General features: G+C 33.3%; 1 protein-coding gene across 1 annotated transcript in view; it reads left to right on the forward strand.

Annotated features, from left to right (window-relative positions):
* LOC118064294 (neural cell adhesion molecule 2-like) overlaps positions 1–21,835 on the forward strand; it is a 433,677-nt gene that overhangs the window by 144,552 nt on the left and 267,290 nt on the right. The window contains exons 8-9 of the mRNA XM_035078796.1: positions 16,767–16,911; positions 19,762–19,892. Of these exons, the coding sequence (XP_034934687.1) occupies positions 16,767–16,911; positions 19,762–19,892 (276 nt within the window). The remainder of the gene's footprint in view (positions 1–16,766; positions 16,912–19,761; positions 19,893–21,835) is intronic.

Below are 21,835 nucleotides of genomic sequence, written 5' to 3' on the forward strand. Positions count from 1 at the left end.
GTTTGTTAGATAACGACGATGTGAGGAACTATTATTTTGCTTAATTCCATGACTTTCCAGTTTTTGGCATTACCTACTGTTTAGGTTCTTATGGTTCTTTCCAATTGTTCCTATTTGTCTTGTAGTCTTGGAATTCAATCTAAACATTTCTTCGAAAATTTAGCTATAAGCTTTATTAATTATGTTTGTAGAGTTTTGTTATTAGACTTCTAATATAACAATGACAAACCAAGGATATATTTTCGTTCAATTTATTTAGAGTAAGTGAGCTTTTCATGATATTAAACTTTAATATAAGATATAAGTCTGAACTAAAAAACTGAATTGTTTCTTATGTTTTATACATGATAGTATTAATAACGTTGAAAGTTGAATAAAAATAAAATATATTTTGTATGTAATAGGAATTGTATGACAATAAGTAGTTTTCTGAATTGCCTATGAGAATAATGATAATACTGTAAAAATCAAAACAAAAATTCAAGATATCCAAACTTTATTGTTATACCATATGTATAGAATTAATTAATTCTCAGTTTGAATTTGCCAGCTGACAGGAACTTCGGCGGCCATCTTGGGACTGGGTCGATAACCAATCGACCAAATAATCAATATTTCTTAATCTAGTCACTCATTTGACTAATTTTCAGTGTCCCTTTTGACTAATGAAGTTCCTGTCGCCATTCTTTCACTGTTCTCGTTCACGTGTACACGCCATTCTTATTCATTCTTAACAAATCTTACAAGTTTGAGTCAATCATCAGTACTAGTGCTATTGAAAATTATCAGAGCCATTCAAGCTTTATTCTAAAACTAGAATCAAGTAATATTTCAAGACTTTTCAGTGCGATTCAAGACATTTCATCAAGATTCATTTTGCATTGCATTGATAGGCTAACGCCACGTGCACAATCACATTCTTACTCAACTTGAGAAGCGTGCTCAGCTCGTGTGGGAGGTCGATAACACCGAACACACCAAGTTGAGTATATTTTGGACATTCAATTCAGATTCAGTATAATTAAAATAGACATTCAGTGATTTTGAGCGACATTCAGTCTTCCTAGTTAGTAACACAAAGTTGTCTGTGTATTTAGTGTACCTGTTAGTGTTGAAAATAAAGATACTTCATTTTTTATAAAACCTGACTTCCGTTTGCTCTGTTCCGGCACAATCATCCCTATCCTTAAACGGTTAGGTTAATTCACGAGTTGAGATTTTCTTAACATATTATATAATATATTCTGGAAATTTAGATACTAATTTTTTTTAGAGCACTTCAAAATCCGGTCGAAGGATGTATTTTTTTCAAATGTTGAAAAAAAAAGTTTACTTTTGATTGATTCGTGGACTAGACATTGTTCTGAAGCTGTCACGTCTGCCAAACCACCGGATAAAAAAATTGAGTCAATGATTATTCCTAAAGAGGCTACTAAACAAATCCAACCATTAGATGTTTTTGGGTTTAGAATATGGTAAAACTTTGTAAGACATCTTTTAGTCACTGTTCTATTACGAGGAGATGATTTAAATTCACACTTGAGAAATAATGTTATTAAATTACAATCACTGACTCATAATCAACTCTCGTCTCCGCGATACATAATTCTTTTTCGTTATTCATGGTTGAAAAGTAGTTATACATTTATTAAACCAGATGAATTTAAAAATTCAGTCGATTTTGCATTTGGAGATAACTGTAAGTCTCATTGTGAAATTCCAGGATGTAAAAATATTGCAAATATCCGTTGTGCTTGGTGTAAAAAATCATTGTGTCTTGAACATTTTTACAATGATTAATATATATGGAATACGTACAATAAACAAATAATTCGTCTCCTTCATTTTGATACAAATCTGGGAAAAAAAGGAAAATTTTTTTTGGCATCGATTTTGATGTTATTTGAAAAATTCCAGAGACACGTATCTTATAATTTTTTATGCTCTTTCAATTGAAATTGGTCTCATTCAAAAATAATTCATAGTTTTCAAGTTATAGATTTTTTGTTATTTCTAATAAAAAAAATGTTCATCCGGAAATTTTATAAATATGTAAATGAAGGTATTTTCTATCATCTTTTATGTTGTTTTAAACGTAGATTATTATATAGAAGCCTCAGCTTAATCGACAGTGACCACCTCGCGGGGTTTCCTTGAGAGCTGGAGAGATCTGCTTGGCTTCAGCAATGACAAGATGACTGCCGTACAACACTGATCTGCTGTTAAATTCGGTAGTCCTTCATTTAGAGCACCACAGAGCTTTGACTGGGACTGCAAGAGGATATGATCGAAGACCACACGTCCTTAGATAATAATAAGGCGACGGACCCCTTCGGATGAACCAGCTGACAATGTCGCGTAAATGGCTATAGCTGATTATTCTGCCCAAACAACGTGAATAACACCAGCTAACACTACTGCTGACTGACTAACTTCTCCTCGTGTAGTCTAGTGACTGACCATCTGGCATCGGCGATCTTATACCTGGTGTGATCCCAATAAATGATTAGTAAAATCTATTGATTAACGTGATTGGAAGATTTTAGTAAAATTAATTGCAATTTTCAACGCTCACAGCGTTCTCGTAGCTTACGTTCAAGGCCACGAAATTTAAAATAAATCATTATTGAATTATTTTATGATTTACTGTGAGGAATACTTCGATAGCGAAAATCACCTCGTTACACTCTATTAAGTTTATTCGTGAGTGTTTCTAACTACGGAAGCACCATTGCAACCTATTCGAGAAAAATGGCCTCAGCAATCCAAATCCTACCACCTCCAGCATCTTACTCTAAAATGAAGAACCCGGAAAGTATGAAGTAAAAATCTCTAAGAGCTGAAAATGCCATGTATCTGAGAGGCCATAACAAGGAAGATATAAACAGATTTTTAAAAATTACTGCAACATCAAAGTTATTCATAAATTTTACATTCAGTTCAAATTTCTTTTCTCAATTGAATGGTCTCCGTTTTTGAAGTACGTTTCTATAAATTCATAACCAACAACTTATCCGATTCATAAAATTAGACTCTTTAAAACAAATAAGCAATAATTACAAATAATCCATCTTGCAAGAAATTTTCAAAAACATAAGTTCAATCGTCTCATCGACCATTAGAACTTTATAGGATACCATGGACACTTAGTGCCGAACTTAACTTGACTTGGCCGTTAATGAAAAAAGGTTATCAACACAAATGCTTCAACCATGTGAATCCTATAGTTACTCCACGAAAATGCTCCAGAAGAGACATTGTGAATTTAAATCAGAAATAAAGTGATCAATGAGAGCCAACGTTCTCAGACCGGAAGATATAAAATTATTTAATCGAACGATGGTCTCAAATTGACGTGAGTAAGATTCTCACGTCTGAGAACTACTACATTTTGCTGGTTACACGAAAGATAATGAATTCCGGACGGAAGATGATTAGACCGATTCAAATATATTCGAATTTAAATTAGAAGAAATATTAGGATTAACGATTTCTGAAGAATTATATAAAATTGATTCAACATCAATCAAATGACCATTATTACCATTATCATTTAAATTTTGATCATTATTATTATCGCCTTTCCGTTCGTCAAAGGTTTCTGGCCAGAGACTCCAGAGCTCTGACCCACCTAGGGCCTGACCAGACGCAATTATCCTGCAGACACCCGACTCTCTCAGCTTTGAGGGTGAGCCGGGGCTGCAGCCGTTCAGTCATTTATTCAGCCGTCTCAGGATTCGGAGAGAACCAAGGATGACCGCTTTCTGCATACGACCTGCAAGAATCTCAGCCTGATTATCGCAGATTGGTATTGTTTGTAGCTCTGTCAGAGAAAGATCTCCATCCCTCCGAAGGTGCCAATCACCAGGACTATCACATGCGCTGTGTATTCGTATTAGACATTTTTCATAACCTCCATGAGCTCTCTGTAACGTTCCTGCTTACTCTCTTTTTTTGGACGTATATTTGTCTCAGCCGAAGCTGAGAATTTAATATAATATGTGTGCTTGGTATTATGATCAAAGAGGTTAATATCCCGCTTATTATGTTCGATAGGTTGAGGCGTAAAGAACAAAAAATTCCAAAGAATTTTTACTCTCCCGTTCTCAAAGACTGTCTAAACTTTTGACTGAAATACTTTTTGACATCTATCATAGTTTTGAGACGGAGATAAAAGTTCTCGTAGATGTCATAATCCAGGCCCATCACTAACCTGTCCTACAGACACTCTAAACTTAATAGTCTATGGCCTCCGAAATCACGGGGAAAGTATAGGCGTTGGTCAGAAGATCACAAGTGATGACCCTGGTGTTATGCGATTATTTTTTTGGTGATAATCTTCAGATCTTAAAACTCACTCTGAAGCCATTTGAGAATTCTGAATGAGTATAGCAAGACTGAGAGCGAGCATATTTATGGCTGCGACTTTATTAACGCCTGGTGAATCAGAAATTCTTTCAATTAGCTGGAGAAATTAATAGTATCTACTTTTCGTCGATTAATTCTTTTAGTTCATTACTGTTCATACTTGCTAAACAGCGTCTACGCGGACGAAATCCCGAAAATAAGCTAGTATCGTAGCATGGATTGTAAGAAAAAAACAATACACCCACCCCAGTAGCCAGTCCTGATGTCAGAATTTACGTCAGACTTACGTACGTCTATTCCCGTTTTACAACAGATTGCCATTCATTTCTGACGAAAATCTTACGTCTGTCTTCTTTGGAAAACGACATATACATACGTATATGAATTAAGAATACTGATAGAAGAAAATAGATTTTACAAAAGCATTTTCTGTTATTTATTGATCTTTCGTATAAAGTTACCACGTCAATTCCGCGACATCGTAGGTTTTTATTTTTTTTTTCAATCAATACTATTCCATCTGATATGAAAACTCAATAAAAAAAGGATAAATATCTAACCTAGATCTTACAGCCCTGGTTGCTAATTCAACGATTTATTGTATTTACTTGAATATAAGGCCGTAAGACAGACGGCGATGGGTATAGTTACGTGTAGGAAAATAGACATTAAAGTCTTCTAAAGCTTAAGTAGCAAAAGCACCTAACGTGCAAACTTAGGGGATCCAGAGTCGAGTCCTGGTTAGAAGAAAAAATTCCTCTTTTCCGTCGTCATGTCACTGTTGTTTGAAAGTCCGATATTTTCAAATTGTTTTACATACAAAACAAGTTTGAAATCATAAAAGTGCGGCAAGTTCGAATGATGATGAAGTACTAATGTTAATGAGTATAAAATCGTAATAAATGCAGATAACAAACTCTCTCCAACAAAGCACTGAGCTCACCATAATGAACCAACAACAAATGAAGTATGTACTTTTAGTTGACCAACAATGTGATAAATGAAACATTGTACTCCATAAAAAAGATAACAGTTCACAGAGGATATCAGAAACTCAAACCATTCATTAAAGTATCCTCTTATGTTTATTTACGGCAAAAGTGGTTATCATTTAGAAGAAACGAGTGTAATCATTTGCATTACTATAAAAAATTGTTTAATCAGTACTTGGTTGATATGTATGCAAAGATCAAAACAGAAAGACTTTATTACATGCGTTTCAATTAGAAAAAAACTTAAGCTGGAAAATTGCATCCTTCCTCGAGATGTTATCAACCGAAACGAAGATATAGAAAATTTAGGACGCCTAGTAATTTTGTCGTCATTATTTTTATGAGGGCCTCAATATATGCATGAACGCACACAGGATGCGTTCTGTGATGTTCGAAAATATAATTGTCCTGATCTTTTTATAACATTCACGACCAACCCGAAGTGAGATGAAATTACCAGTGAACTTTTACCTGGGCAACTAGCATCTGATCGTCATGATATAGTGTCAAGAGTGTTCAAACAAAAATTAAGAACACTGATGAATATTTTAGTAAAAGGAAAATTTAGTGGATCTGTCCGTTGTTTCATGCACAGTATTAAATAGCAAAAACCTTGTTTGCATCATGCTCATATTTTAATATGGCCAGTAAGAAAAATAAACACGGAGCAAATTGACGTTGTGGTCTGGGCAGGATTACCCAATAAAGAGGTAGATCTTCAATTATTTGGAATAGTAAAACCACACATAGTACATAGTCTATATGATGCACACAATCCATAATCTTCTTGCATGAAAAATGGAAGTTGTAGTGAAAGATTTCCGAAGCCATTCACAACAGAAACTGTAACAGGTGACGATGATTATCCATTTTACAGACGTCCATTACCTTAAATCGGTGGTAGAAAAGCAACGATTCAATTACAAAAATATAGTTTCAATACTGATAATCAGCGGATTGTTCTGTTACGAACATTCAATGCACATATCAATGTTAAACTTTGTAGTAGTGTAAAGTCAATAAAGTATATTTGCAAATATATGTAAATGTTGTAATACATTGTAAATCCCAGTTTTCAAGTACCATCTCATTGTACATTCGATAAACTCCGAAGAATTTTACAACGGCGACGGCGTGGAACTCCCGTTGATGGGTATCCAGGTATTTTTTTACGAACATACTCTTGGAAAAGTATATACAGTACATCTGAATGATGACGAATGTTATTATCTATGGATGTTGTTACATGTTAGAAGAGGACCAACCTCATTTGAAAGTTTAAAAATTATCAATGGTACTCTACACCCAACGAATTATTTGCTATTATATTAGTTTTCTGCAATGTTACTAATTCAAACATTAACTGTTATTACTAAAGTTACACGAGCCAATGAGATTAATGCATATAATGTGTTAAACAGATCAAGCGGTGTACTGTCCAGCGGAATTTTTGGACAGCAGAAATGTACCCGGTCTAATTTAAATCTACCGAAACGTCGCTATAGTACTAGATTACAAGTAATTTCTTCACACAAGAATGCAATCGAAGCTGTGATTACATCTGGTTGTGGCAAAGATAAAACGGCATTTATACCTGGAATATCCATTATCCCATCGAACTTCTTATTTCAGTTTAAAAGATTACAATTTCCTATCTGTGTAAAATTTGAAATGTCGGCCAGTCAATGTGCAGAAAAAAACAGGGTTAATATGACATTTCATGGCACAAGTCGGGAGTGGAATCATTTTATGAAAAAAAATGCGCTAAAATTTATGAACTAATTTCCAGCCGATCGATCGATTAAAAAACCATAATACTAGTCCAGTAGCGGTGCAATTAAAAATAGAGGAATTAGCGAATTGAATCTCACACTTTGAACCGAGGTTTTTTCAATGTAAAATTGCACGAGGATTCCAAAAAAACCATTCGCAGGCAGAAAAATGTACGCGTCATTGAGTTTTTTTATTATAAACTATTTTTTCCCACGAGAGTCTGCACATTTTCATTAATACTTTGCACTTATGCAGAAATGGACAATACTTCATAGACATTTTTTGTTCTTAACCGTCTAACGTAGACTTCGGTCATGTCACTTTTTTTCGCCTATTTCATTTATCCTCATTCTGCTTAATTCTAAATCGATTGAAAAAGCAAATTTTTTTTGAATTATTCGCCCCGACATATCAACAAATAAGGATTGAAGATACCTTTCGTTTTAAAAAAAAAAAAAAAACCTAATTATATTTATGTTTCATCGAGCGATCAGTGGATAAAACAGTTTAATTGCTTTTAAATTTTTTCTTATAATCAAAAAAGAATTAATCACCTAGTAAAAAGGGGATATATTATTATTAAACGTATATTTAGATACTTATTATCAGTGAACAACTGAGAGAAAAAATGATTTGAACATTTCAACAGGAATTTCCCACTCTCCCTCTTTTGAAATTTTCAACATCACGAATAGTGTACAAGTTTAACCACTATTGTAAGCACAACATTGAATCCGTGCGACCTTTTTCGAGGAACGTGAATAATTTTTGAGAATTGTAGCGTCGATGCCACCAATACGCCGCCATTTTAGGGGTTTTCCTGTGCCAAAAGTGCCATCTGTATAAAAGCATACAATACTGTTAAAAAGTACTCTGTACTGAACTATGGATATTCGAAAGATATTGGTAGAGTTTATTGAAGGTGACATTAACGATTGATTAACGATATAGAAGTGCGATGTAAAATTGGTATTCAATAAAAATAACAGTGCTTATTATTTTCAAGTTTAAACAATGCCGCGAGTAAAAAACTCAAAAAATTTAAATGACTTTTCTCGAACAAGACGATGGCAACTGAAGAAACAACTGGTTGCATCCAACACGAGGTATGAAATATTATAACTTTGTGATAAAGATGTGTCTAATTCGGATCTTATATTATAAAAATTATGTTTTAAAATAATTATTCGATTGAGAAATTGAAAGATGCAATTATTTCAATGCTCCAATTGTGAACAAAAATAATATTTAAGAATGTAGTCATCATCGAATTGCAGTTTTCTACTCAAATTATTGATTTCGATCGTTGTCATTTCTGCTAAAAGTGTAAAATTGATTTCGATAAATGATAAAAGCTAGTTTTATAGTTTGCTGTTTTATTTTGAATTTATACCTTTTACGTGCTAGAGAGTATGTAGAGTTATAGGTTCTGTTGTATGTAAAAAGTTATTTTATCTCCTTTACTTTTAGAACAATTAGTACTTTCAATGGTATTTCAAATTATTTCATAGATCTGGGACGAGTTTTAACAATACTAATCAATACAAAAGTCACGTCGTTCAGAATTTGCCAGGTATTTTTAATAATTATACATGTTGTTATTTTTTTATATATACCATGATTGACAAAACTGTAATGACTGAAATAATGAAGCAAATATGTTTCCCCCGTCCTAAATTCATTATTTGTACCCTCAGAAATAACCCTAAATGCATAAAAAAATTTCAGATCGACTTTGGCCCGGAGCCACAATTCTAAATAATTGCCTCGTATTTGAATTGTGATGCTAATGTGGCTGGACAAATGAATGATGACACGTTGAATATCGACGAGGAAAGAAATGCCAATAATTATCATAGTAAATAATAAAGCTAGTGCTATGAATGAAAAGGAGAATCTGGATAATGATAATCACCGAACATCGAATTTTAGTGAAGAAAGCAATCGGGGCAACAGAGGAGAAGATTTTCTTGATAATTCGATTTTCTACAAAAAAGTACAATGTTTTGCACAATTTTTTAAATTTGAATCGTATCCCGATAAATTAAAAAAAACAATTGGAGAAATAGGATCTATTTAATAAGTTTAATTACACTTATTATGAGCAGGACTCCAAAATTTTTTCCTGTTCAATGACGATGATCAAGAACTCTTGACTCATTGGGTTCAATGCGCTCCTCACATATATGACAATTCCTTTCTGTCTAAAAATATGACTGCTGGTCCTAGATCGTTTTTTATTTCTATCATATTATTTACATAAATGAATTGCTGCAATGTTATTATCATTAGTTAAGCCAGAAATATTGATAAAAAAATTATTTAGATCTTTAAATGTACAAATATCACTTTATGGTATTGGTAATGAGATTCCGGTTGTTTTTGAAGTATAAAAATATTCTTTATAGTTTGTCATACGGTAAGCTGATCGTGCATTTCATGCTAGATGTGACGAAGCGAGAACTAATCAGAGAAAACAGCAATTATCATTTTCGTATCTTATGATCAAACAGCTTTTTTGCTTGATGTTAAATTATGAAGCTTACAACATGTACTTTTCACTGTGCCTCCCGACCCTTTCAATAACCGATACCTATTAATATTTATCTGTAAGTCAACAAATTTTTTTGAAATACGTAGCGTAAAATGCTCCGGAGTAGACCTTAATTCAGCATTTTCGATTTTTAAATCCTCCACATCTTTACACCTAGCATCTCCTTTGGCTTTAAAATTAGGCACTTTGTTGATAACTGCACCATGCTTGGCCTGCGTTACTCCCAATCTAGAGATAGACGCGTTTACGTCGTTTATTGCTTCTATGATATTCACTAGAGTAAGTTCGGTGGCTCTTTTGGGAGGTGGTAGCTCCGACAAAAATAACTCATCCGAGCCTATCTGACTCCGTGTTATCTTTTAGTCGAGTTAATATACAGCAGAAAACAGGGTTAATAAAAAATTTCGTGGCACAAGTCAAGACCAGGCTCATTTTGTAGAAACAAATGCGCTGAATTTAATGGATTCATTCCCAGCCAAAAAAAAAAACCGACCGCGTTATATTTTTTTTAAATTGAAGAATAAATTGTTCCGCTAAATCCAAATATTTTAATTTGTATCTTGTGAATGAAGCCGAAACCACCAATATTTTACTGGAAAATTTTTTTCTCATACTTTGAGTATGTTGAGAAAATCTCAACTTGTGAATTAACCTAACCGTTTAAGGATAGGGATGATTGTGGCAGAACAGAGCAAACGGAAGTCAGGTTTTATAAGAAATAAAGTATCTTTATTTTAAGCATTAACAGGTATACTAAGTATACTGACAAACTTGTGTTGTTAACTAGGAAGACTGAATGTCGCTCAAATTCACTGAATGTCTATTTTTAATTATTGAATCTGAATTGAATGTCCAAAATATACTCAACTTGGTGTGTTCGGTGTTATTGACCTCCCACACGAGCTGAGTACGCTTCTCAAGTTGAGCAAGAATGTGATTGTGCACGTGGCGTTAGCCTATCAATGCAATGCAAAATGAATCTTGATGAAATGTCTTGAATTGCACTGAAAAGTCTTAAAATATTACTTGATCTAGTTTTAGAATGAAGCTTGAATGGCTCTGATAATTTACAGTAGCACTAGTACTGATGATTGGCTCAAACTTGTAAGATTTGTTAAGAATGAATAAGAATGGCGTGTACACGTGAACGAGAACAGTGAAAGAATGGCGACAGGAACTTCATTAGTCAAAAGGGACACTGAAAATTAGTCAAATGATTGACTAAATTAAGAATTATTGATTGTTTGGTCGATTGGTTATCGACCCAGTCCCAAGATGGCCGCCGAAGTTCCTGTCAGCTGGCAAATTCAAACTGAGAATTAATTAATTCTCAACAGAGTGATATTTTAGTCACCTCACTTTTTCCAATTCAATTTTATTTTTGAAATATTTGATCGACATACAAAATATTTCATTTCTAAAATGCACCTCAACTAGACTATTTTATGAGCTCGTCGAGCTATCAAATCTTGTAATCAAAATGAAAGTAAAGTGAAAATGAAGTGAAGATATAGTCGGAAAGAGAGTGATCTACTGTATAGTCAAGGCAGTCAGTAAAACCGCGGACTGCTTCGTCTTCTGAACAGTTATGGCGAGTATCCACTACAGATGAGTGCGATGTGTAGAAAGATGTAAAAGACAGTAGATAACCGCAATGATTACTAAATTGACAGGTCCCGAATATAAATCGTAAAATATGCAGTCATCAAGATAATCCCATGCAGAAATTATTATGCATGAATGTAAATCGCAAAAAATAGCATCCGTAATCCACAACCAAAAAGCCCGAAGGTAAAAGAAACAGCAAAAAAGTACAAAAGAAATAGAGCAAAAAGAAAAAGCGTACAGTGTACTCACATAGATAGATAGAGAGATAGGAAAATTTATTGTTTAGACGGTTAAATAAAAATTACATGAAACAGCAGAGTAGTTACAGAGCGAAAATTATATAACAAAGCAGCTAAATAAGATCACAGATATTTTTTCTTAAAAATGAGTACACAAAGAGACTGTTACAGCACACCCAGCTACGCACACAGAAAATTTGTTTGGAGATAGAAAACGTGGCATTGTTCCGTAAGTTGCGTAGCTAGAAGTTACCTAGACCAGGCATAAAGAGCAGGTTGGGGTGAAGTTGTATGAGTTTATCACTGTTTTGTCGATGAATAAATTGCTGCCAGCCTAACACCATCATCATTGCTATTTATGACGTGTGTGATATCCTCACTTTTGAACTTGGCACAGACAATTGAGTTTTTGGCCCAGACATAATTAAAGCCAATTTGCTTAAGAGTAACCTTCGTTTTCCCAAGTAGTTGAAATGTCCTGGAGGGCAGCAGCTTATTGAACTGAGATCTCGAAGTCTCGAGAAGGAATCGGCTTTGCATCCGGTGGTAGTTTTACGCGGTTAAGCATGGATGAGGAAAACCTGTCGAGCTTGCGTTTGGCAGCAATAGCTGATTGCACAAGGTGAGTATCAGCTAATTTTATAGCAATAGAGACAGTAGTCTTAGGTTTAGATGTCCTTCTGATAACGCCAGTCGAAGTGAAAGTAAAGGCTGGAAAGGGCACTACAGAAGAAGAAGAAGAAGACGAAGGCAGCAATTAAGTAGAAACAACAGTAGAACTGGAAGGATTAGATCCAGAAGGCAATCTACGCATAAACCCGGATGATACGATCTTGCCAAGAGAAACAGATAGTTCCAGGGCATTAAACGTTGCTATAGCCAAAGGTTGAGGATTGGTAAGTGAATCATATTCTGGAAAGCCTGATATTACCAGATTCATTTTAATAGCCAGTTGCTTAATAAGTTGCTGAAGACAAGTAGTGTTTGCCTGGGTAGCTGCAGCTAAGGCTGAGGCAGAAGACGACGATGAAGGAGTAATCGTCTTAAGAATGTTAATTCAAATCGTGAATAAGGTCAGCATTATCGTCATCGTCTGGGGTATCAGATAATTGTCCTTCACCTATTTCTACTCCTTCTAGGAAATGCAAGAGAGTTGATGACGAGTTTTACGATACAGGGATTATTTAGTTATTAATAGACTCTTCGAAACAACCGATAATTTTCCAAAATTCGATACACCAGATCCAATAGAAGCATGTGTGGTATTTCTTAGATCCATTTTAACTATATTTAAAAATAAAGATTTACAGATAGACGTTATAAATAACTTGACACAAACGGTGTTGAATGCTCACAGCAAAGATCTAAGGAAATCTAATATTAATTTATTCTACTTTTATTTAAGAATTAATAGGTTCTTACGACAATAATAAATAATTTTTGATGATCTTTGTAAATTATTGTGAATACCATGCAAAATATCTGTTTATTATACTATATCCATCAGAAGATAGAAAAATTATATATCCTTAATAAAATCATGTATGTTTATGTAATGTCTGAATGCATTTTAATTATTTCACATAATTATTTAAAATATATCTCAAGAGAAGCTAAAAATGAATAGCAATAAAACTTAAGGAATGAGGTTCACGATTATTACTTAAGTTATTTTCCTTTGAGTTTTCCTAAGATTTCGTTAAAATAGAAAGGGTTTTGAAGAATAGTTGAGGAAATCATCTTTCAGGTATTTTATTAATTTTGGAAAACCCACGTGGCGAAAAGCAATAAAATTTCAAAACAAGAGTACGTGACGTAAGAAGAGCGTTAGCTTTCCACAAAAGGAAAAGACCATGCGAAGGGACTTGTGCACGCCTGAAGCAAGGGAATTCTAATTATGTCACATTCGACTAAATAAATACGTAAGGTTTGATGCATCAGTCAGTTGTCGAAAAAGTAAGATTGAGATCAGATCTTCGTGGAACATCTCTTGAAATCGTAAGTGTTGTTTTGTCTTGAACATTGTATTAATAATATTTCAAAGTTTATAAATTTTTGTATGAAGTTTATTTGATTGTCAAATTATTTTTAAATTGATATTTAAATTGATTCGCGAGTAAAAGTGAATACTTGTGCTGACTGAAGCATCGACTAAGGACTAATTAATTGTAATTCGTCTCAACCAGAGTAAAACGAAATAATCTATTGGTAACGTTTAAATTGTTTTTATAATTTTTCAATAATTTTCATTCAATAAATGTTGTTATTGTTTTTATATAAATCACACATTTTCACTTCCTGTATCGAAGATCCCCTCATCCCTGTCTATTGGTCGAAATGCTAGGACTAAAAAGAGAAACTTATAGTATCTAAGGTTAAGCGTATGGTTTACATACTGACACCTTTAACGAGCAAAAATACATGACATTTAAATAATTAATTGGATTTTGTTCTTCTTAACGTTGACCTTTAAATTGAAATTTCCTTGAGATGTTTTTTTATTACATAATGCAAAATTTCATTATATCCTGCCGATGTTTATTAAAAATTTTTGATCTTGAACATTATAAGAAGTAAAATTGAAACTAATATTATATTTCATGGTAATAGATTCTTTCATATTAATAAAATGAGCTCAATTGAAATTTACAAATGCACGAAGCAAATGATTATAACTTATAGAATCAAAATTAAGAGTAAAGGAACAAACGCAATATTAACTTTCCAGTAGGAAGTTGTAGTAATCGGTCCGATTTTGCGAATCCCGAATTTTGACGTATCTCCACGTTTTAACGTCCCCAGAGTCGAATACGATCGTTTTCCAGTGGACGTCTGTGTGTGTATGTACTTATGTGCGTTCGGAATTATTTTTCGCCTCGATTATCTCGAGAACAAAAAATGATATCGATGTGGGACCAACTGCATTCAACGCATAATTATGTAACTTAGAACTCATTAGGTTTTCAACAAAATCAGTACAGCCATTTTTTTTGCAGAACCAAAAAACTAGCAAAAATGGAAAATGACCTGAATTTCTCAATTTATAAATTATACCATTTTTTAGACAAAATTTCGAAATCTTTAAAAAAATATGAATATTAAATGATTAGAATACTTTTATGAAAATATGGTGACAATATTTCATCGAAAAAAAAATTTTTAAAAAACAAAATCAGCAGTGAAAGAATTTTAAACTTGTGTCAGGATTGAGAAAACAGCATTAAACACTATAATAGTCAATAATAATTGTTAATAATGTGGAATTGTGTCCAAAATTGCCACGGTGTGCAATATCTTGAAGATTACATGGTTACTTTGCGAAATTTTCCCTCCAATGTTCTTATAGCTCATATTACTGACAATTTTTCGATATCAAAATCGCTATAAAGAAAAACACAAGCATATGTTGTTTTTAACTTTTTCCACGGATAGGGTTATTGTCTCTAATAGTATACAAAGTCTGTTTACAAGTACTTTAAACACATTTCCTGATGTTTTTGAAGCTCTGCTAAATCAGTAATTGAACACTGTCATGCCTGTTGATGCTTGACGAACAGGATGAGGTTTCAGAAGATTCGGATTTAAAGGGAAGGCATGATCTCCTACTATTACATAAGGCATATTATGATCAAATCCTGCTTGAGACTTGTAAGAGAAAGATTGAAAGAGTTAGACTCCTATTCAATTGTTAACGAACTTTCTCTGAAAACAGCTAAATTGCATTCTTCCGTTGTCAAAAATACATTTATATTGGGCATCAACAAGTCCTAATGAAATTACGCTGTCACTTTGTCTATAATTGTGAAAAATTTATCCATCTTTTCGAAGATTTCGGAAAACTGCATGTTTGCCATTCATGGCGCCTACACAATGGAATAGTAAACTACCTATTATTGTTGCTGTTGCAACAGCAATTCGTTTAACTATTCATATTATGTTTAAAAAGGTATTTTGTTCGTTAACAGTCAAACTAGCCAAGCAACAGGCACATAAACGAGCTTCATGTTAGGCTTAACTAGCAACCGGGCTAGCTCGAAATCCTACACTGTGTGCGGGGGTTCTCATTGATTTTAGTTTTGATGTTTTATACAATTTCCATAGTATAGATTTTATCTCTTCCTTTCCATTTTCCAGCTCTCGAATGTAATTAATATATGAGTTTAATGATTAAAAATTAATTAACGAAAAAAGCTATTTTACATCAAACTATAATAATGTAGCTACATTTCTATGCATGTTTATGCATTTCAATGCACATTTATGCATCATCAAGATAATGCTTATCTTTAAATTTTATCAATTGTTCAGTAAAATTCACCAACCCATCAGTTTCTTACATAACATTTCTTGAATTTAAATAGATTTCGAAGCAACTTATGATCATACAGTTGCATATCGGTGCATGACCAAGGTGATATACATCTTATTAACTAAATCTATTCTCTGGTGAGATTTCTTAAGCCCATCAGTTTTCGACATAACATTTCTTTCATTTAAATCAGGTTTATAAATATTCTCAAGATACCGAGTTTTTCTTTGTTCTTTTTCTATATTTCGACAACTTAAGATCAACCATATGCTGGTTAGTGCATTTCTAAATTACTACTCACCTTTTTTATTTTATCTATTGTTTGGTGAGATTTTCCAAGCCCGAGCAAAGACGTGTCCATTGAATTAACGCTGAACTTTTACAAATTGATCTCTTAGAAACATATTATTGTACAGCCACAGATTGATACACCGCTACTTATCGTTTTGTTGTGAGATTCTCCACGGACGCAAATCGATCAATGTCATAAATACATACCTGCACGCCTACACTTGAGTAATACTAAGGCGGCATCTTAAGTCTGAGGGCAGTATCCTACCTCAACCTCCATCAAAAACTCGAGAAAGGCCCATATTCACCCCTACTTTTCAAGCCTAAACCCAGGTAATGCTGAGGTAACACCTTACACATAAATCCGCCCTCATTGAAACCTACTCCACTCTTCACGTCTACAACTTTAATAGTTCTACCACACATCAAACTTTTAGAGACGCCCCCCCCTGCCGAGTCTACAGCTATGAGAGTTCTACCGCAACATACATACATTTCGGTGACGTTACTGCGGCAAAACTCTCATAGTATTACTATTTAGAGATTATCAGTAATGTTTCTCACAAAAAAGTTTAGAAGCACTTGTCTAAAAGCCATATACATATTTCTTTATGCTTTTATTTTGTTAATAGGAAGAAAGGAGTAGAAACGAAACAATAAGCAGAGTGGAATTCATCCCAAGCATCGAAGATAATCGGAAGCAAATCACGTGCAGAGCAGAAAATCCAAGTGCTAAGGGATTGTTTTTGGAAAAATCTATAACTTTGGACGTGATATGTGAGTAAATTCGTATATTAATTTTTTTTTCATTGTGTGCCGAGTCAGAAAAACTACCAAGAGGTTATTATCTAAAATTCATCCCTCACCCCCTATCGACTTGGAGTCGCAGGGGGTGATAGAGAATAGTCTACTGAACTCGAAAAAAATTATTCCAGCCGTCGGTCATCCCTTGTTAATAAAATAGAGAGGGTTAAAAATGAAAATCTATCATTTACGGAGTTACGTAGGTTAACATATTTTAAACTTTATTTGAAAATCTACAAACAATAAACACAGCTAAGTAATGAATAAAATATGTAAAAAATATTTAAAATTAATTTACTGTGATTATGAACAATTACAATTGATAATTGAAGTAGCCATAAATAATTATGATTTTATCGAGGAAAAATACATATAAAAAGAATCGAAAATTAAATTACTATTGTTCTACGGTGAAAGAGAGTCAAAAAATATCAAAGGGTATAGTGAGGAGGAGGGAGTGTGAAAAGAGCAAAAAAAGATGCTGTATAATTAGTGTTCTCGAGTAGAACTAACAAAAATTTTTAGATTGAAAAAAATGTTCGTGATATTTTAACATCGATGATTTAATGCTCTTTTAACATTCCCTATATGACTAATGCATGTATCACACTGATTTGGATGATTTTAACAAAATGATATCATTTATGATGAGGTATGACTCTTAATAATCACGCATTGTTCATAACAATATGAATTTGTTATAAACGATTAAAAATTATATTTATTTTTTGAGTAATGTGTATATCTCATGGATTTGGATTTGCTCAACATTTATTATAATTTTTTAAATTTGTTATAAACAACTACTAATGGGAATTCGTCGTGTTAGCACAGACAAAGTGTGCTCAGACCTATTTTTTTTGTATTACGATGATGATGACGATTCTAATAAAAAATCATCATCAGAAAGTTAAAAATATCTTTAATAATATTAAAGAAACTCGAAATCCTTTAGCAGAACTTGTATTGTCTCTTAAATAAGAATTCTGCAATGTACAGTGGCCAATAAATTTCACCCCTACCGTATTTTGAAGTAGCTGCACGTAAATCTCTCTACAGTTGCTCGATATTTTGAGTATGAGCTCTTATGTTCGGATCAATAAAATTTACGGAGTGATTAACTTCAAGATGTTCAAAACCTTCTTTGCTGAAGCAGTCATATGCTCGCCAACTATCCGATATGATTGTTGTTCCAATCCTCGTCGTTTAATGACTTCCAACAAAGTGGCAGCATTGCGCGATGCTACAGGTTCTATTAAAACCTTTTTGTAGTACGATCAATGCCACCGAAAATCCATTGACCAGTTATTAAACGACCTTTATGATGTTTTCTTTTCCCAAATTTAGCTTTGTCGATGTTGATTGTGTGACCAACTTTACCAATTTGTTAATCTGCATGTTCGGTCGAATCAGGACAAACCTACAGAAGAATATAATAAATGAGGAATTTTTGACAATTGACGATTACAATATTGAAATAAACGAAGATAATATTCACTTCACGATAAAAAGATGCAAAGTCAACACAAGTTTGACAACTGATGTCTAAATTTGCCATCATCACGTGTGTGTGTGAGGTGGTAAGAACCATAAAGAATATCTGATGAACTTACACAATTTTTAAGTATCATGAACAACTTTGTTTTGACTTGGGCTGAGGTACTCTACCGACGGCCTAACATTTTTCAACCAACAGAGTTTTCGGGAAAAACGGTCTGTATTGGTCAGTATTCGTCGGTTACTGCGAGAATTTGTACGTAGCTCGTACTCGGACGACTCTTGGGAATCATCGGACGATGCCAACCCCTAGACAACTCGTTGCAACAGACAAATAGTTACGTGTGTAATAGCAGAGAGCTCACGCAGTCAAACTCTCTAGTGAAAACCCAGACAAATCCTCAGAATATTCCTCAGAAATGGAATAACTTACCAGTTAATCATCTATAGTGATGATTGTGAACTCATCAGGCAGTCTAACTATCAGAAGACATCCGCATCAGCACCTTCTTACAAAAGGCGCGAACGGTGTCGGCTTCGACGCCTCACGGCCTCATGGACAGACACACACAAGATCCATACACGAACAACTCGCTTGTGACTGTATGGCTGACACTAACACAATGAAACTCAGACTACTTAAAAAAATCAGACTACTCCTGCTGCAGAGACCAGTACAGTAAAACTCACAACTTTTCTGTGATCCTCTACTCATCTGTCACCTCATCAGTGAACTCTGTAAGTGAAATTTCAGTAAACTCAATATTCTACAGACAATTCAAAGACCCTCTTAGTGTTATTTTTCTGTTACTGTTATTTTTGTGTGTAATAAATCGTTAACAAGGAATTGTATGTTTACAAAGCCAAATTTATTATATGTTTACAAAATCTTTATCTAAACAGCGTGCATGATCATATTATTTATTTTTCTAAGAATTATGTTCACCAATTTTATGTGTTCATTACATAAATTACGTAAAAGTTTCATTATATATCAAATCTAAGAGTATATAATAAGTAATCAACTAAAATGAGTTGTATTCAAAACGTTGGAGTTGGATAGAAAAAAAAACCGACGGCTAATTCCACCGTTCATATATTGTAATTACCTACCCCCCTACAACGCCAAGTCGATAGGGGGTAGGGGATGATCTTTAGATAATTACCGTTACTATTTGTAATTAGAGATTCTATTTGTATTGTCTTAAATATTATTAAGATTGTTAATGTGAACGAATTAAGGATTAGATCAGTGACAACGTTTTGACTCAGAATAATGTAAAAATGACTTTAGCAGTTATACACATGGTGAATTTCGTTTTTCAGATCCGCCAATTGTATCTTTACGTTTAGGATCAACCTTGAATCCAACAGACATTAAGGAAGGCGATGACGTATATTTTGAATGCCATATTGATTCGAATCCAGCACCGACTAGACTTGCTTGGCTACATAATGTAAGTAAACATAAGGTAAAACTAGTTTTAGCAGTAAGATTGTTACGAACTATCATAATTATAGAAGTTTCTACTTTAAGAAAATTAAATTTTAGATTTTAGGAGAATTAATTTTTTCTTGCAAATTAGCAAACACTTCATGACCGATGTTTCTCAACGGAAAGTTAAGCGTTCACAAAATATTCAGGCGCAAATATCTAATAAGAAAGGAGGACTATTGTAGAACCTATAGAAAGGTTTGTTCTACGACGAAAGGAGAACGATGTTTTTTGTAGCATTATTGATCCCTAACGTTTTATTCTTTCATATTCTTTTCGAAGAATCAAGCATTCTTCAAGTACTCTCAACAATTGTTTTCAATAGATATTTTCGAAAAGATCGCAAAAACAGTTTCTCTGACAAATTATACACATTGTCTTTTGCAGAGAATTTTCGATTCTTTAATTTAATACTTTTTTTTTTGCAAACTCAACCGTTCTTTCTTGAAAAAAAAGTTCTGAATGTAGTTGTTTTTGAAATATTTGATAAACGGTAATCGTTAGACTTAGTGCAACATGGAAAACCCCCAAGAGCTTTTTATCGCAAATACACTATAACGATTTTATGGAGGTTTAAAGTTTGCAGGGTTTTGGAATTTTTGATTCACTTTTTGCTATTTTTTGTAAATATTTCACTATCGGGGGTTTAAATGAGAGTAAAATGGTAGCTGAAGGCGTAGGAGTCTATGGGTCCCTAGTGAGATCTAAGGCAAAGTTTCAGGATTTACTTATACAGTTTTTGGAAATTGATATTGATCCTCATTCAAAATTGGTTTCCTTTTTAGAGTTGAGGAGCGAAGCCTCTAGTATAGAGGTAAATTACTAATGACGTAAACTATCATTATCGAGTATATAGGCAAGTGAGAATATGTCAAGAAAAAGTTAATAGCTCTTAGGACAAGAGTTGGTTCATCTTAAAAATTTGGTCATTTTCAGTCAATCTATTACAACATGTTGTCTTAAAAATCTAAAACTTCAAAACCCCCTTCAAATATTTCAGAGACATGTGCGCCAATAATTCCTACCTCATGGTTTTTATAGGAGTAAATGTCATCACATGAAAGAATTTTATTCCAAATGGGAGGTGTTCCTTGTCTAGGAATATATCCAAAATTGAAATTATTATATGATTGTTAGATGAACTCATTAGTAGACATATGATATTGGTATTACAATTGATTTTCAACAATAAAAATCATTCAAGTATCCATTGTAATGCCTAATGTATTTAAATTATTTTTAATAATTATTCAGAATGTATTGTTAAAGAAGCTAAAAAAGAATAGCAATCAAACTTAAGGATTGATGTTAACAATTATTACATAAGTTATTTTTTGTAGTTTTTCTATGATTTTGTTGAAATACGAAGAATTTGGAAAATTCGTTGAGAATATCTTGTTTTAGTAATTTGATTACTTTTGCAAAACGCACGTAGTGAAAAAGTAATAAAATTTTAAAAAACAGTACGTGACGTAAGTAAAACATTAGCTATAAAGCTTTTTTGGAAAAAAAGGAAAGGACCATGCGAAGAGACTTGTACGTGCCTGAAGCAAGGCACTTCTAATTATGTCACATCCGATAAATAAATACGTAAGGTTTGATGCATCAGTCAGTTGTCGAAAAAATAAGATCGAGATCAGATCGTAGTGGAACATCTTTTGGAATCGTTAGTCTTGTTTTGTCTTAAACATTGCATTGATAATATTTTAATGTTTTTGAATTTTTTGTATGCAGTTTATTTGATCGTAAAGCTATTTTTAATATTTTTTTCAGGCTAGAAAACAGTCTGAAAATGAAAATTTAACTGATTTTTCAAATGATTTGGATAGGCTTGTCAAATTTGCGTATCCTTCGGTCTCTTCCGAAGAGAGAGATAGAATTGCTGGTTTACAATTTATTTCCGGA

Source organism: Chelonus insularis, unplaced genomic scaffold (genome assembly GCF_013357705.1).
Source record: "Chelonus insularis isolate UGA/USDA-ARS -01 unplaced genomic scaffold, ASM1335770v1 contig_17_pilon, whole genome shotgun sequence".
Classification (NCBI taxonomy): Eukaryota; Metazoa; Arthropoda; class Insecta; order Hymenoptera; family Braconidae; genus Chelonus; species Chelonus insularis.